This window comes from Micrasema longulum, unplaced genomic scaffold (assembly GCF_059751315.1).
Source record: "Micrasema longulum isolate JH-2025_06_02 unplaced genomic scaffold, ASM5975131v1 h1tg002065l, whole genome shotgun sequence".
Classification (NCBI taxonomy): domain Eukaryota; kingdom Metazoa; phylum Arthropoda; class Insecta; order Trichoptera; family Brachycentridae; genus Micrasema; species Micrasema longulum.
The window spans coordinates 100866-119864 of NW_028279232.1; the positions used below are offsets into that span (position 1 = coordinate 100866).

Below are 18999 nucleotides of genomic sequence, written 5' to 3' on the forward strand. Positions count from 1 at the left end.
AGCAATAAAATTGTGATTTTTAGTACTTACCTACGCGAGATAGTAACGTGTGTGTAAGCAACACCGACTAGATTAGATATTGGTGTAAGCTGTATGCAAACAATATTATAATTGGACGTATATATGCAGAAAAGATCCAACTCACTTTGGATCTTTTTTAATTTATTGTAAAAATCGATAGAGAATATCTCATTTGTATTTACACAAAAAAGATTCACCAGGATAGACAAACACGTAGTAATTCAATTTTAAAACACGGTCCATAATGCAATACTAGAATTTTACATTTTGCAAAAATGATATTTGGTCTTAAAAAAGATTTTTGTGTAAGCAATAGCACAAATGCAAATATTTCGTCTACTTCATATAGATTATATGGCAGAACAAAGCCTGTCTTGGAAAATTGTAATTATTTCCGAAACCGAGGAATCTGAAATATCAAATCATGAAGTAGTTTCTGATTCTGGATCTAATTCTGGGAGGCCAAACCGAGGTAGAAAAAGACATGGAAATCAAAAGTTAGGTGCACAATTAAGTGTGTAAATTAAATGACGATGACATAAGATAATAAATTACAAATTACCCGGTAGCCAAATTTTACAAAATATACTTTGAACTTTTTTGCATTTACAAATTTTAAAATCTGTTTAAGCAAAAATGATCCACCTCCATAAATAGGCATATAACTCATAAATTAAATGTTAATTTTGAACAAATGAAACACCATTGGCAAGAGAAGTACTATTCCCATCATTAACAATAATTTTTCAAATCAAGTAATTATCTGTAATTTTATATTAGGGTGATCTTATATTTCCTCAAATATCTAAAACCTGTAATTTGACAGTTGGATATTTTCTGCATATATACGTCCAATTGAACGTAGTTATGCAGAAAGCAGCCAAATAAAAGTGAAACTGAGATAATAGCACTTTTGTGAAAAGACTGAATGATCAAATTTACAAAACAGTTGGCATGTTTTTTTACTTCGATAAATGATAAATAACACATACATTCGTTTTTTTGCACCACAACAGGCCAGGAGGCCCGGCCCAATTACAATGGTGAATTACAGCACAGAACACCCAGGCTTGAGAAAAATCACATTCAATTTTTATGTTCTCATCGGGAATCGAACCCAGAACTTTCCGTGAGTAAGTCAAGCGTCTTCTCCGCTACACCACGGAGGTCACATTTTCTTGATGATCCAAAAAAAAATTTAATGATAAGTTTTGTTTGACAAGTTTTAATGTCTAACTCTTGTGTGGCTATGATGTCACACTAGTTGACATACGATACAAGACTTAATATATCGGTAGTCAGATGGCAGAAGGGACCAGCTGTAATTTTCAAAAATGTTCAGAAGAGCTGAAATACGACTCAATTTCAAGACTTCAATCCCCAAACTAAAATATTTTAGTGTTGCATTTTAATAATAAATTACCATTCTAAACTACGGTGTTTTTTTTTCTATGTGTATTTAATGAAATATTGATTAAAACTTTTGAAAATTAAAAAACAGAAAAAATACAGATGGTACCTTTTGCCATCTGACTACCGATATATCTCTCTTATTTGTTTAAATGATGAAGTTGTAATTTTTATAATCTTCAAATAGACATTTCCACCCAGGATTTACAAAGTAAAATTTATGTAATTATGCTGGATTTTAAAACAAAAAATATTTAGCCCTGCTACCGAAAACTGATGTCCGCAAATAAAGCAATACATTTGTATTAGAGAGAACACGAAGATAGAACACATAACAAATAACAAGGGAGACAGAGACGCTGTTCTGTAGCTGCCGTAGCCAGTGCTGTGTGTTGTGTTGTTGTATGAAACAAATTCAATCGGTTGTTGATAGTGATGGGGGACGCAAGCGTGAACTATGAGAACGAAAACGACAGGGCTCAATTATATGTTGTTTATTTTCATAAATTATGGAAAAGGAATTATTAAACTGCATGTCCCCATCTTTTTTTTTCTCAAATGTCTGAGCTTCAGAATATTCCGTTTTTTGGTTGTGGTAACATGATGTTACATCACCGCGTGCAAAGGTATTATTTACCACAGTCTTTTAAGAGTTAAAGTCCGGCTGACCACACAAACTAAGATGTGCATTTTGCAGAAAACAGCCAGCCCTAGTAAACCCTCCGATGTATGTGGTGTCATTATGTATTGAAAATGTTATTCAATATTTATATTAGGGTACTAAATCGTAAAGAATCACTTAATTAATTTGTTATAGTAACTTAAAAAATAATTTAATTATTTTTTTAACGAATTTCGATAATTTGTTAGTCTGGCTGACCACCATGCACACAACCTAAAATACGCGTTTTGCATAAAACAGCCAGATCTTATACTGAATGATACCTCATTCAAACTTCGAATGTATGAGAGGCAACATTCTGTATTAAAACGTATATTTTTATTAAGAGTATTTTTTAATTAATGAACACTTTAATTTATTTAAGAGATCTATATTTCTATATGCATCTTTCCATGAGCATGTATGCCGTAAGATTATTTTAGTGCGGTGGGTGTTTTCTGCAAATTGAGAAATGCTGTTTTTGTTATCAACACTATTTTCAGAATGTGATTATTACAGTTTTTTCAAAAGTCAAAAATTAATTTCTTTGCTTCTATAATATAATCATGGCAAACAGTTTTAATCTTGAATCTAAATTTATTTTGAAATAATTCATATATTGCCTATTGTTGAAATATTTTTTTGCTCTAGCGTTATATAAATATGTTGCATGCCAATTTGTTATATCATACTCACATCTCACATCATACTATTGATTGTATATTTTCATATAATTATCATGAAGTGCGTTGTTTAGTTTGGACGTATAAAACAAGAAAAAAATATTGTGATTTAGTTATAAAATAATTTTATTTGTTTTTGGTATAATTTATAAGTTCAAACAATGAGTTCACTAATTTTATTAATTTTGAGCACGGTGCTACCGACAGTAATAAATTTTTTGGATTCAAATGATCGGGAAGATAATTTATTCGAAATGCAAGAACAAAGTGACATAAAGATATTATTGTATACTAAGTTAGTGAGTTTATATGTTTTAAGAAATCAAATAATTTATTTTGGCAAATATTTATGAATTTCATTATAAAAAAGCAATAACACTATCCAAAAACTAAACTAAATATTTGAGACGTGGGTGATGTAAATATGTATGCATAGTTTCTAAAATACTTCGTGTTTATAAATAAGTTTTGCATTATACGGAAAATTGGAATTTTATGCATTACCCATATAGGTATTTTATTAGAAATATTTTTAGATCTTCGGAAGGGAGACCATATTTCTTATTACCTAGAATCAGAAATAACATATTGAAGTCTCCACTAAAGTCTGAACTTCCCAGTAAAATAATAATTCACGGATTTCAAAGTAGTTGCATGGATGACATCTTTATGGATATAAAACTAGGTGCTGGTGAATTTACTATTGTGGATTTATTGTTTTTACGTCAGTATAAATAAAATCGAACCCTTTTACACCATCGTGCATATTTATTTAAAAAAATAGGGACCTGTAATATCCTATTGTACCATATAGAAATAAGTATTTATTCCATCTGCCAGTCTGTAGCACTAACTATGCACAAAACTCTTTCCTCTATCGTTCTTGCTCTAAATATGATGTTTTTTTTTCATCTATTGATCTATTTTACATACCCCTTAATTTATTTTAAAATAAATTAAGATTTATTATTTCTGGCTGCAATACGATTCCACTTACTATTTAATGATGCACACTCCTGAACACTTACTCCCACACTAATACACATAAACACACATCTAGACTTACTCTCATACAAATACACATAAATACATCCTTTTGTTGTAACACAATTTAATAATATGTATGATTTTTATTTAGAAACTTTGCTGGTCTGTCTTTAAACTGTATCTTAAAAAATGTTGTTATATCATTGTCGACTGTTTGTTTTTTTTAAATAAATAAAATAAAAATAAAATATCTTCCGTGCGTGAGAAAAAGGGCTTAAGTCATAAAATGGTCAAAATGATTTAAGTATAGAGTTAAGAAGTTAATTTTTATGCGTATTTTTTGGTGTATTTGTCATCAAGTTATTGATACTAATCAATTGTTGCATTACAGGTCAAAAAGATTTGTCATTCTTTTTTCAGAAAATTTTTCGATTTTGTGATCCAAAAGACTTGTAAAAAATAAAATAAAATTTAAAATTTAAAAAACACGAAACGTCCAAAATATTTTTTTAAGTACGAATTTTTTTTTACTAAAAACAGTTTAATCCTTATGATTTGGCAGCTGTTTTCTCGATTTTTAGACACACTAAAAACTTTGATTGGCTCTCCTGAAAAATACACTTTTTTGACTTAAACCCTTTTTACCGCGCACAGAAGATATATAACTATAGTGCCTATACGTACGGAAATTTTAAACCAAAAACTTAACAGCAAAATTGTTTTAGCTTATTTGATAACTTCAGAATACAACATTATATGTATTGATTGGTCAAAACATGCAAAAGGCTCGTATTGGGAAGCCATCAATAATATATGGACTATTGGTGTTTACGTAAGTCATCTGCTGGACTGGCTGGTGGAAACTGTATCCGTAGACCTCGAGGATGTCCACATTATTGGACACAGTTTAGGAGCGCACATTGCTGGGGTAGCAGGATACAATACCGTTCTTGGAAACGTAGGGAGAATAACTGGTTTGCATAATTATCTACTGTTTTAATACCGAACGGGGTTTCTGATATTAACATTGATTATTTTTTCAGGGTTAGATCCAGCTGTTCCGTTCATAACATTTCATCCGGATAAAACTCTTGACATTTCTGATGCATCAATAGTAGAAATAATATTTACATCAATTCTGTCCTCCGGTCATCCGTTAGGACATATCAACTATTTTTTGAATGGTGGTTCATATCAGCCGGAATGTGCTTTATTTGATTCTGAGAGATATTTTTACCGTAAGTCTAAAATGCAAATAAATAAAATTGTTTGATATTTTGTGTGCTACGGTATATACATTTTGGCTATGTAAAAAGTAGGTCTCACTAATATACCTACGTACTATAATTATTATCCTTACGACATACGACGGATAAGATGAAAATATTTGTGTGATTTTTTTGACTGTTTTCAAGTAAAAACAAATTACATACCTTATTGTTTAAAACGCTTAATCCGACTGCAAATGTAAGTTATTATTTTTACCGCTTAGGAATTGATAAATACAAATAAGAGAAAGCAAAATAATATGGTTTTGGTTTGTTTTGTCAGCAAAAAAATGTCATCGACAATCGGGCTCCATAATAATATACCTAGGTATATAATAATATATTATGTATGAGATGATTTATTGATATTAAGTTATTTTTTTAAAATTTTAGACGAAAGACGGAGACAGACATTTGGAAGCGGAGAAATTATTTGCAGCCACTCAAAAGCTCATAGGGTATTTGCAGAGACCGTTTTGTGTCCAATGTGCTTCCCAGCTATTCCATGTCGTGATGTTCAATCAGCAATGACCAAAAGTTGCTCTGAAGACAAAATAAACGTTTATTATATGTTTAACATGGATTACATGTAAGTAATACGCATATAATTTCCCCTTAAAGCACAATCAACTATGGAAATATATATATATTTACTTATTTTTTTATAAATTTTTACTCTTGTATCTTTTAAAGTTTTTTTTTGATGGAATATGTTTCAACTAATGTTAGTAAATATAAGCATATACTATTTTTTTCAGACTTTTTAGTGTATACCAGTTTCGAGACGTACAGTGCATTTGAATGTTTAATAGTCTATATTTGTGTTGGCGCAATTGTGGAAATTGTGGAAACGTACAATTTTAATTTATGTTAGTATTTAAATAGGAATATTTTGTTTGAAATCTTTCTATTACGCACACATAACAAAATTTATTAAAAATTTTAATGGACTGTATCCATCTCTTCGTTATTTTTACCATTACTAAAAACTTGGCCATTTATAATTGCAGGTAATTAAGATTCTAGAATTAATTTTAGGATTGAAGGCGTTTTTTACGTCCAAACCATGAATTGGTGATAATAAACACATGAAAAGGTGCTCAGATCAATAAACTACTTCGCAAAATCAAGAGATACCTAGTGAATTTCGAATCGGACATGTGAATGTCCATATTGGAGCAAAACACTGATACCTAATTATTATAATTGTATAAGTCCCAAATCTATAAAGGTTATTCATCATTATAATAATTCCATTTCCGCACATAATGGTGCATAAATGGTGCATAGGGCACTGCATTGATACACCTATCGTAGAGTATGTTGACCATTTTTGTTATATGCAGGTAAGACGATCAGTCTTATGCTTCAGGTACCAGTCCTATGACTAAGGACTATGGGATTAACATCAGGATATCCAATTATTTCTTATCGAGATATGTCTACCCGAAGCACTGTACAGATTTTTAAAATTAAATATTTGTTTTTTGTAAAAAATAATAAAACAAACTTGAATTATTTTTTAAGGTAGGTACATAGGTAATAGTAATATTTTAATTCTTCATAATATTATCGCGAAGGTTATCGATTACACTGCAAAATAGTCATTATTTCAGCACACGCAACAAATAAAAACAATAGAAAAAGTGAGGTAATGATTTTTGTTTTATTTTATCGTTCGGATGCTCCCTTTTCATGACTTTTGTTTGAATTGCATTATTTAGTTCCGTCAAATGATTTGTAGTCCCGTGGTGATGTCACGGACATAATCGTGGTTTGAGATTCAAACCCCAGCTCCACCACTTGTATTCTGTTTTTCTAACTCGGTTATTTGCGACTAAGGCCGTTTTCACACCTACCACGCAAATCCATACTACCCGATATTTTACCGCGCTTATCCTGCAAACGCATACAAAATCTGTTACCTTTTCACACGCGTTGTAAAATGAATACGACCCGGTCTGTCAGACATAAATCTGTTGGGGTGTGCTTAATCGCAAACGATTATTATCAATATTAATAGTTCGAATAACCGAATTAGATTATTCCCGTAATCGACTTTTTATTTATGGATAATGCGTTATTTTTTCAAAATACTTATGAAGTATGAAGAATGAAAGAAAAAATATTAATTAAAAATATATAAAATAAATATGCCTACTCTTATAATGCTTTATTGTATACACTAACTAAAAAAATACATAAAAACTTATGTATTGTACTCGTAATATTATTATTATTGTAAAAAAATATTTTTCGGTCATTTCTGTTTAGAAAAAGGTGTTTTTTAATTAGGTATTTTTTCTATTTTTTGTTTTTATTATTACCTTTTTTTTTAATAAAAGAAATATTCCTTCACACGGGTTTTATCAAGGGGACCATTGAGAAAGAATGGTGTATTTCTATAAAATAATTTAATAAATATAATAATAATAACGCGTAAGTCAGGGAATTTTCATGTACCTAAGTTTTGCTCAACGAAGTTCGGAAAAAGGTTTCTGGAAAGTATTGACCATTCTGAATTTTAAATAATATTAAAACACGAAAAATCGAATAGCCAATTAAAAAGTGTCGTAATTAAAAAATATTACTTAAATCTTTTTGATAGTGATAGTTATTAATGTTATTTATATAGATGGTGTAAAGTACTATGCTTTATGTTTCTTTTTGTTTTCTTACAATTTCGTATGTATTTACTATGTATGATATTATGTATTGTCACAAAAATGTCTCATTTTTATTTACGGTCCCAAATGAGGTTTTTTTAAATTCCTGGGAGTATAATATCTTAGATATGTATTATATATTTCATAAATAAAATAAAAACAAATATAAATGTTTATATATATTGAAATATTCTATACTTTTGAGGCATTTTTTTCAAAACTGTAATTATTTCATATATGTAATACTGTCTGTAGCTCTGATTTAATATAAAGAAATACATTATGCTACATTGCCTCTGTCACTTCAAAACTTTACATTTTTATATTCGTGCTTTTCTTGTCTGATAAAGTTATGGGTTTTAATATTTTTTTGTTTTTTTTTATTTTTGTTTTGTCCTTAAATAGTACAAACACAATACATGAATGTGCTAATATATTAACCTATATATAATTATTAGTCGGCCTCGTGGTGTAATGATAAGCGCATTTGTCTCCCATGCAAGAGGTCTCGGGTTCGATTCCCGACATGGTTGACAAGAAATATTTATTTAAAAAGGTGTTTTCCCACCAGAATATTTCATAGTGCCTGGACTGGTACCTGAAGCGTAAGACTGATCATCTTACCTTCATGTAACAAAAAATGATCAAGATACGCTGCGATTTGTGTACCACTGCAGTAATCTAAGCACCATTAGGTACGGAAAGGGAATGACGACGACGAATTGTTATTAAAATATATAATAATTATTAACATTTCACTAATTAAAAAAAATCTTTAAGACCAACTCGAATGCAATCACTTTTTAAGAGCTAACTTATCTGCTACACACATGTTTTATCAACTAACATTCAAATGAAATGATTTTTTTTTGTTCTCTTATTTCTAATGGTCTTTCCTTAAACTCTTATTTCTGATGGTCCACCTAGGTGAACCCGTTGGTTGAACCAACGAGTTCTGTGTCTTTGTTTTCTTACTAAATGGCAGACTTACTTCATTTTTATTTCTAGTTTCATATCCGAGTTCACACTGATTAGAAAAAATCTTGTTCCCTATGTTCAAAAGATTTTTTATTCATTTTGTTTATAAACACAATTGTTTTGTATTTTGCTTTCAATACACAGGAATTTGGTTCTATGGAGTTGAGATTTGGTCTCAAAAATTGATAAATTAATTTAACTAAACTAAAATTATTTTTCTGTGTTAAAAACCTAACATGTTTTTTAAAATTGAATTTCATATATTGAAATTGATCAGGCAGAAACCCAAAATTTAGGCAAAAGAGCAAAGATAGATATTTTTTATTTGGCTAGGTTGGCATTGATTTTTTTTACTATTTCGTTAGCTTAATAGAAAAAAAACTGTATTATTTTTAAGTATTCAATATATTGTTAGCTATAGAGTGATTTAGACAAGTAAAAAAATACCGAACGTATTAAATATTTTTGATGAATTTTCATAATGTTCCTTTTATTGTAAGAAACATGACTAAATAAGTATTTTTATACACAACGTATTATTATTTAAATTTTGTTTATATGTTTTAATTCGTATATATCTTAAATCTGCTAGTTTTTATTCACAAATGAAATGATAAATTAGGAACCGTTAAGTCAAACGCACAGAAATGTAAATAAACCACGCTGCTAATTAGCGTATTATTAAATAATATCTGTCGTCTTCATAGAGATCCCATCCCGCCTGACATTAATGTATTTATTTGCTTTACAAACAATGAAAAATAATATACAGAAACATTAAAATAAAAAAATGCACTACTTATTTTTCATCAATTACGTGCAAACACTTTTAATAATATTTTACTTAAACTTAAAATACATATATAAACAAAATGAACAATATAACCCACTTATTTATAATATAAATTAGAAAGGGTATAAATAAATAATATGCACTTATTAGTGCAGTTTTTAGTTTTCATGTAAATTATTTATTATTCGGAAAATATTGCTCTTAAATAAATACCTTTTTTTTTTTTAAACTGATATAAAATATTCGATTATAATAACAGGTTTAAAAATATTCATAAGAACATCGCAAAGAGTTTTTACGAATGTGTTAGTGAAAAAGTAATGTACCGCCATTATTCGTTTAAATAAGTTTCGATAATAATATCGATTTATCGTTTATAAAAACGAATATTTCTATATATTAAAGTAAATTTATATATACATCGGTAAAATTTATATTGAAATACATTATCACCAAACCCTTATCAGAACCTAATGGTGCATAGGCCAGTGCATTGTTAATTTGAATGTATATATGATTTAAATCATTATATAGACATAATAAAGTAATAATTGCATACAATAAACATTAACGTATGCGAGTGTATAAGTCCTTGTTTACACCTTCAACTTTAGTAAGCAGAAAATTAACTATCAACAAAATTACCAAAACAATCAAATTATACAACAAAAAAAAAGATTTTTTTTTTGTACAATTTGACTGTCTAGTTTCGGCTACAAAATGTTTCCCTCTTTAGGGTTATTTAACAAGTAAACATACATAATACATATATTATATATTCGGTTGTGTAAGCAAATACAGTGGATTACAAAACAGTATTTTTTATTCTCAAATAAAAATTATATATTACGATGATCCACAATATTAGATTTACAAACATCTAAAATAATACAATGACATTATGTTCATCACCATCAAACTCTTATTCGCACCCAATGGTGCATAAGGTACTGGAGGTGCAAGTAATGATGTACCGCGGGAAAATTCCCGAAAGCGTAATTCCTCGGAGCAGGAGTACATTCCTCCACATACCCGAAACCGTTTTAAAGACTGTGGGTCTTCCTATCGGTTTTACTCATTCAAAAAAACAATATTTTGGTCAATAAATGAGTAGATCTTTTGAAATTTCTAATTTCGTATATTATTTCAATTCAATTTAACTTTATTACGTTCACTGCCCCTTTCACTGTGAGTTTGAAAGATTATATGGAGGGTCTTAGTCGGATATTGTCATTCATCCTTATGAACATACATGTGTATATTGCAAGCATAAATGGTAGCAAAAACGATATTTACTTGTATCGCAATAAATTCGAGATGCAAGGCGGTAAAATCTCCGCGGTATTTTACGGTAATTTTCGGTAAGAAATGAATATGACGTACTAATTTTTATTTTTCGAAGATGCAACAAATACAAGTAGCTTTGTTTTAGGACACGTTACATGACAGTGAAAACCAGGTTTAGATCCATCGGGTGGTTTTCAAGATTTATTATAAGTATGGGACGTTCAAGGTCATTCGGTGTGTACTTTTTAAATTTTTTTGACAAAAAAAGTTATCATATTTTGAAACTTAACAGGATCGGTGGACATAATGCCCTTAGCCCTCCCGTGCCTAAGGGGGGTATCTGGGGTCCCCCAGGTAGCATATTTGTTCAATACCTTTTTTGTTAATCATCATATTGATTTCATTTTATGCATAACTCTAATCCATTATGTTACAAATGTATCGAAGATATTAAAATATTTTTCCGCGGAACTCTTTTCATAATTCACATTTGTCTTTTTTTCCCCCCCGCGCAAACAGCATGCATCACAATTCATTTGCTATTTGCTCCACAGTTTAGTGATCTTTGATACTTCGGTCAATTTGCACGTCTCATCTGTTTCCGGAATAACCACAAAAATCCAGTTTACGCGAGTAAGATTTTGCATGCCAAGGATGTTTAGAAAAAAGTATTATTATGACTAATAATTTCAAATAAACATAATTTTTATATTTGGCTATCTGGATATTGCGCATTGGATTTTGCATACAAAGGTGTTTTTTTAATAATAAGTGAATTTTTTAAAATTTATAAAACCTTTTTTTACTTCACCAATCTCAAAATGAGTAGAAAAAAATTGACGGATGATGTCATTGAGCAGCTTCTAAACGATACGGATATTGAAGTGTCTTCCAGTGATGACAGTGATTTAGAGTTAGAATCTTCAGATGATGTTTCTGAAACAGATGACTTTGTAATCGAAGATTACGATGGATCTGATTATTTCGACCAGGATAGTGTTAATTTAGAAGAAAACAGCCAAAATGACGGAGAAAACGTCTTCGCTTCTAAATCGGGTTACCAATGGAGCAATATTCTACCTTCTACTTCAACAACACGTTCCCATAACATAATTAGTCCTACGTCCAAATTAACTTTTTTTATTTTAATTTTGCATATTATATAAATTTTTACACGGCGTTGTTCGATTTTTGAGTTTTTATTTCTTGATTATTTGATTTTCAAGTTTTTTAATTTCGTATTTTAGATTTTTTAAGGTCTCGAGTTTTTTTTTATTGTACTTAATTTTTTTTAAATCGATTTATTGATTTTTCAAAGTTTTTTTGCCATGGAGTTACTGTGGAGTAATAGAAATTACTATTTTGTATTATTTTTAGTCGTCGTATTCTGTAAAATTGTATAATATATCTACCTATGTAACCGATAAAAGGAATTCGTGCCGTGTTATACTTTATTGTATTTTATTTGGGAAACATACCAACAATTTTAAACACATTATGATTGAGCTGTGTGATTTTTTTCTATATTATTTTGTAAAATATTATTAGTTTTTAAAATTAATTCAAATAAATTAACAAACACGCTGTACATGGTTTACGAACTCGCTCATCCCTCTCCCGACCGCCCGCCGTACCGCCCCGCTAGCTAGTGGCGTAATTTCAATCAGTGGTATCCAAAACGTGGCAGCGGGAGGAGCGCGCTGCCATATAAAATATTATCGCAGCAGTATTTTATGAAAAAATGTATGAATTTCGCAGAAAACTGGAAATATTATGAACCAGTTTTATAAACAATACCATGACAATTATAAAGACATTTTTAAAATATTTTTTAAGACGTATTTATAGCATTTTAGCTGGGGTATTCGTAGTACCCCCCTCAGGCGCTCGCGGATTTTTTTTTATTTTTTTTATTTTTTTTTATTTATTAATAAAACATATAAGACATGAATATCATGATATTATATTTCCAGGAGTTGTACGAGAAAACTCATTTGGGACGGTACATAAAAAAAATAGTACATTTCTTGTAACAATACATAGTATACATTTAAACAATAAAAATTTTAACAAATTTTAACAATCTATGAACTTAATATTAAAAAAGGAAAGAAAACATTTAAACAATCTGTGAACTTAATATTAAAGAAGAAAATAAAAACATTCAAACAATCACTTTTTTCACCCTCAGGCTCCCAAAGGTTAGTAAAACCGTGTGTGACCTTGAACGACCACCGCTCATGCCGCAATTTAAAAAAAAAAAAGTATTTTTGCTCTTAATTACGTCCCTATAGATTTAATGTAAAAAATATGAAAGCCTAAGAAAATAAAATTTATAAAAAATGTTCATATATTTTTTTTCTTTGGACCAATTCTTTTCAAGATACACGTTTGAACATCAAATAGAGTTGATCGAAATAGCGAAAAAGCGGTATTTGCACTAACTTTTTACTAATTGTTTGATAGTCAACCTATCAAAAGTCATCATCATCATCATCATTCTATGTCCGCTACCTAGTTGGAGCATATGGTGTTCACAAAGATCCTCCAAAAGCAAAAGAAAGAGCAAAAGTCGTACGGGTTTTGGGTATGTCATAATTCATGCTTTGGGAAAACCTCGTACGGACATTTTGCTGAGACCTCTCCTCATTGTTCGACCAAAAGCGTGTAAGTGCTTCTTTTAGGTACAGTTGTCTCATATCCAGCACCTTCATGTATTGGAACAGCTGTTTTGACGGGTATGTTGGAGGGTGCCGGAATATTATTCTCAATAATAATTTAATGATGTAATCGTATGTGTGTATATGAGTACTTACATATATATTTATATTTTTGTTTTTTATTACTTTGTTGAAATTTTTACATATTTTTGAATTTGGATTTTAGGCCAGAGCATTCTTAACAATTTTAAATCGATTGATAAGGTGGTTGATGGCTTTCCTCATAAAGGTTTGAAAAAAACAATTATTTTTTTGAAAATCATTGTTCAATAAGTCAACTTATATTCACTACACATTGTCACATATATGCACACCCATACATAAATACACAATATATTTAGTAAATACACACCCTCACACAATATATTTAGTCCCCCTCCCTAACATGTACAATAATACTGATACATTGTAAAAAGTAGGTACTTAGCATAAATATTATTATTGTACAGTAAAAGTTATCCTCATAATGTAATTGTACACATTATATATAAATGTATATATTTGTACCGACATATTGAAACCATTGTATAAATTCTATAATGTTTTAATAATGTGGTTTTATAGTACATAAATTTAGAGTTAACTCTAATGGACCTGTGAAGTTTACATATTATATTACATGCTAAGTTTATCAATTAACTATTTGAATTTTTTAAGTACAATATTGTAAGGGAAAAAAAACATAAATGAAAGTAATTAAATAATTAAAATCGAAGTAAAAAAGTTATGTTAAAAGTTTCTAGTTAGTATTTACATAAATGGAAATAATATTAACATTAAGAAAAAAACTTACTTAAAGTAATTAAAAAGTAAGAGTTAAAATAAAAAAGAATAAAAAAACATGATCAAGTGCACAAACCATTTTTTTTAAAGGTAAAATATATTTACGTACCTACATATTTCAAGGGATTCAAAAAACCGATGAAAAGCAACTTAAAAAAAAAAAGACAGTAAGTTTAAGTTAATTTAAAAAACATCTTCAGAATTAATGTTAGGAAGATAGAAAATATCAGTCTAGTGCGTCTAGAGGGGACATGGTATGCAAGTAGATTAATTAGTTCTGGGGAATCAAATTTATTATTTACAGTTTTGTAAAGCAGGATCTGATTGAAGATATCTTTTCTGTGTGTCAATGAATCAAGGTTATGAAATTTTAAAGAAGTTAGGTATATAATTTGGAAAATACAAATGAAATTTGTATGTATATTTATATATATACACATACAAATGAAATTTGTATGTATATTTATATATATACATGATCCCGTAACTTCGAATCGATATTCGAATATTCGAATCGATACTTTAGGAATGAAATAGTTCCGCAGTCCCCATCCCCTTCTCACACACACAAATACAATTCTACTGACTATGCGATGTCGCATGGATACGCGCTGCACATGTGAAATGGGCCTATCAGAAAAAGCCCCGAAATCTAAATATTTGGGCATTGGTATTGTACATTGGTAGGTATAGAATTACTTATTGAATTAAATTTCAAACACAATAAATCTCCACCTTAGAACAGAATGAGTGAGGTTAGCACATGTTAGATGGAGTGGGAATTTAAATGAGTTAAGTTATCTTCTATTATTGCCTATTTTTTGTTTTTTTATTTATTTATTATTTTATGAATTAATGAATTACTTTTGTCTCCGTTCCCTCATTAGGGTGTCCCGTGCAGAAGGAGGCATTTTATGTAATTTTGGAACATGCCTTATTAAACATAATTAAATCATAAGTGCATAGGGCGCTACATTGATACACCCATCGTAGAGTATGTTGACCATTTTTGTTATATGCACGTAAAACGATCAGTCTTATGCTTCAGGTACCAGTCCTATGACTAAGGACTATGGGATTAACATTAGGATATCTAATTATTTCTTATCTTAGGTTAGGTTTTTGTTATTTTCATTGTGTGTTTTGTAATATAAATAATATAGATATACATAAATACCTTGTTTTTAAAACTGTCTGAATATTTGTTAATTATTATCTTCGTTTTTTTAAGTTAGTCTTCTTTGTTTATTCTCAAATGTAATTTAAAAAAAGTGTATTGTTAAGTGTTCTCGGCACGGGAAACCCCAGTGAGGTCACATTATTTTTATGATTAATTATAGTTTGTAAGTAAAAAATATGAATAAATAAAATAAATAATCTCAAATACATATAAAACATAATACACTTACAAACAAAAACACTTTAAATAAAATCATTTTTCTACTGATTTGGCCTCCATTAATCAATCAAAGTATTACGAAATGGAAAAAAATATTTATGAAGAAAAAAACATATCAAAATTTAAAATAATGGTCAATACATATGTGATAAACAATTTATAAATTAAATATATTTGCAATGTTATTACTAGAACACACATAACAATATGTATGATATGTGTGCCTTACTTTAAGATTTCAATAAAAAATTATAAAAAATCCGTGCGCATCCCACCTCTATAAATAAAAAATAAAATGGCAATAAATGTATCATTTTATAAAGTAAAGAAAATCCACCAGAGAAGGCAACGGGAAACCACTCTGGTCATTTTTTTCCAATAACTACGGTGAGTACATCAATAAGCAGTCGTCCTAGCTGCGAAATGTAAAATTAGCGCAGGACAGATACATAATATGCTCTCGCTGTAGTGATCGCCAACGTCGGGGGGATCCGGTAAGGCACTAGAAGAAAAAAAAGAAGAAGAAAGTAAAAGAGAATTTTCTCTTTTTTAAAAATATACGTACAATAATATACGTACAATTTTAAAATAAAAATAAAAACATCTTTGATTATAGAGATTAGGTATTGATGAAGATACTTCAGCATTTTATACACATTATAATATGCACAACACACAATGAAGTAGGTATGGCGTAGAGGCAATACGAAAAAAGAACTATGCACCACCGTTAAGCTCCGCAAGATTTCATATTTTGGGCATGCGTTGAGAGATGATAAATATGGCATACTTCAACTTGTCATGTAGGGAAATATGAGGGACGTAGAGCAAGCTTTTCCCAATCATCAATGTCGGGGGGACCCGATATGACACGTGAAGAAGAAGATACACATTATCGCACAGAAAAAAATATTTTATTTTACATTCCGTTGAAGATTACTCTAATCACTTTTCATTGTAATGGGGACCCAGAAGACTCTCCATTTTAACGTTATTTTTTTTCAAAATTAAATAAAAAAAATATACAAAATCACGATGTACTTTACTCAGTTTCTTTTATAAATATATGAATGGGCAGAGAAATTAATTTAATTTAATTTATTTCCTTAATAATTAATAAATGATATATTCCCGTAAATATTTCCGTTTCCATATACCGATTGGAGATTGGTGCACAACGCACTGTAATTAAAACATTGTACTGAAACATAACTATGGTGGAAATATCACTATAATGCGTATATATTTATAAACAATATTTATTTTATTTATTTATATGTCGCGTAATTGTAATTATGAGAACGGCAACAGGTTTGTCAGTTTATTTCTCTCGAATTTCCATGATAGGGAAAGAACAATATTCGATCAAAAATTTCAGATGCGTCATCGCATCATCGGTAGCATGTATATACAATATTTCATATCAATCTTTGAATGCCAACCAATATGTATATAGAGTTTTTTTTAAAGTGAAAAGTTATCTATCTTTAGGAGTTTGCTTTAATTTTGTTAACTTACTTTATTATTTCTTCTTGTGATATTTTATGCATCCTACCTACAAATTATATGTATGTAAGTATGTGTTTGTTTATATTTTTGTATCAGTGTGTATAATATACGTATGTAAAGGTGTGTATATATGTATATAAATATATAAATATATATATATATAAATATATGTGTGTTTTCTCTCTCTACTTTCACATCGCTTGTTTTGTATTTTGCAATGTACCTTACATATAAATTATGTATAGATGTAAGATTATGATATATTGTCCCAAAATTAGTTTTAATAAAAGCTCGACAGGAATAGTTTGCAAAATTTTACTAGAAGCCGGATCTGGAACACCATTCAGTTCATTTTGGATTTCAACCAAGGAGCCGCAAAAGTAATAATTTTATTCCTTTCATTATAATACTCGTAATAAAGTACGCATTTTTTTTTGTTTTGTACACAGAAAATATTCACGTTAAACATAATTAAATGCACCTTATTAAAATGTCACTTAATTATTATGTTAAGGGAGCTGATATTTGGCTTGAAAAAACTAATTTGCATATAAGTTTGTAAATAATTGCTAAAAAAAAGGTCACTAGGTGCCTAGGTAGGGTAGGAATAAGTTGTGAGTAGCTGGATAGGTAATTTTGTGTTTGATAACCGGCTTGAACATCCATATTTATAGCAATTCCGACAACTTTCGAAATCTTATTGTGATTTAGCTGTCAATCTGTCAAGCCTTTTGCTGTTCCTTGTTCCGTTATTCCGATTGTTATTTTTGTTTATGTATATTTTATAATTTTTCCAAAAATAATGACGCACGTTCTTGGTACCTTAACTTATGATTTTTCAGAAATTTGTCGGATATGTTTACAAAAAAATAATGAGTTAGTAAACATTTTTTTGCCTTCTTTAGGAGAAGAACCCACTATAGCCAGTTTGATATTTATGTTTGGAAACACACCGGTAAATACTCTCACAAATATTATCTGCTGTTAATTTTCATACAAGTATGGACACTAATAGATCCAATTATTTTTTAGGTCGACGAGAGCGATGGATATCCACCGCAAGTTTGCACTTCATGCGAATTTCGGCTACGAGAATGTGAAAAATTTCGTCAAGATATTCAAAATAATTACGAATTATTATGCCGTTGTATTATTAATGAAGAAAAACCAAATGTCTCTTACGAATCCACTAATGCCACTTACGATATTCCTATTATCGACTCGACGGTACAAATATTGAAAGAAGAATCACTGGGATATTCGGATTGCGATTTGCCAGATGCAGATGATTCGTCCGGCGAAGTTTACATTCGGAAAAAAACTTCACGAAAGTCTTCAAAAAAAGAGCGATCCAACGAAACAGTTAAGAAAAAACATTCTAAAAAGATAGTCCGAAAGAGTAAAGTGGAACCCAAAAAGTTGCCAGATGAAAACGAAAAATTATCCGCAGCGCTACAAAAATTCTTAAAGAATAGGGATAAATGCCCACTCTGCTTTGAAAAGTTGAGTGAAAACGAAACAATGGTAACTCATTTCTATTCCCACTATAATCTCACCAATCTCACACCGTTAATTGTTAATGGAAAAAAAACTCCCACTTGTAACATTTGTGCTAGAGATTACAAGTTCTTCAACATGGTTCCTCACCACAGAAAACATTTAAAGATTTATCCTTTCAAGTGCGAGTTTGAAGGGTGTGATAAGGCCTTCGCGTCTACCATGAATCTCTCCTGGCATACGGACACTCATAGAGGAATCAAGAAGTACCAGTGTAAGACTTGTGGGAAGACATTTGGACTCAGTGGCTCATTAAGAAACCATGAAGAAACCCATA

The 18999-nt window shown here is 29.7% G+C and overlaps 2 protein-coding genes across 2 annotated transcripts; both read left to right on the top strand.

The window, feature by feature from the left end:
* The first annotated feature begins 3429 nt into the window (after positions 1-3429).
* LOC148273134 (pancreatic lipase-related protein 3-like) lies at positions 3430-5623 on the top strand. Its single transcript, XM_088239085.1, has 4 exons — positions 3430-3466; positions 4548-4736; positions 4806-5000; positions 5424-5623. The coding sequence occupies exons 1-4, from the start codon at positions 3430-3432 to the stop codon at positions 5621-5623; spliced, it is 621 nt and encodes a 206-aa protein (XP_088095211.1).
* Positions 5624-17883: 12260 nt separating this feature from the next.
* On the top strand, positions 17884-18995 carry LOC148273135 (uncharacterized; the record flags this gene model as incomplete). The annotated part of the gene is made up of 3 exons (XM_088239087.1): positions 17884-17983; positions 18071-18120; positions 18198-18995. Coding segments are annotated over exons 1-3 (864 nt in total), but the record flags the coding sequence as incomplete, so codon positions are not given.
* Between the last annotated feature and the right edge of the window lie 4 nt (positions 18996-18999).

What these genes read in the sequence shown, in the direction of transcription:
- LOC148273134 (XM_088239085.1), top strand. Translation starts at nt 3,430, where the DNA reads ATGGATGACATCTTTATGGATATAAAACTAGGTGCTG. An exon ending in GGATATAAAACTAGGTGCTG is followed by an intron (nt 3,467 to 4,547) that starts GTGAATTTACTA and finishes AACATGCAAAAG; the next exon opens with GCTCGTATTGGGAAGCCATC. An exon ending in AAACGTAGGGAGAATAACTG is followed by an intron (nt 4,737 to 4,805) that starts GTTTGCATAATT and finishes TTATTTTTTCAG; the next exon opens with GGTTAGATCCAGCTGTTCCG.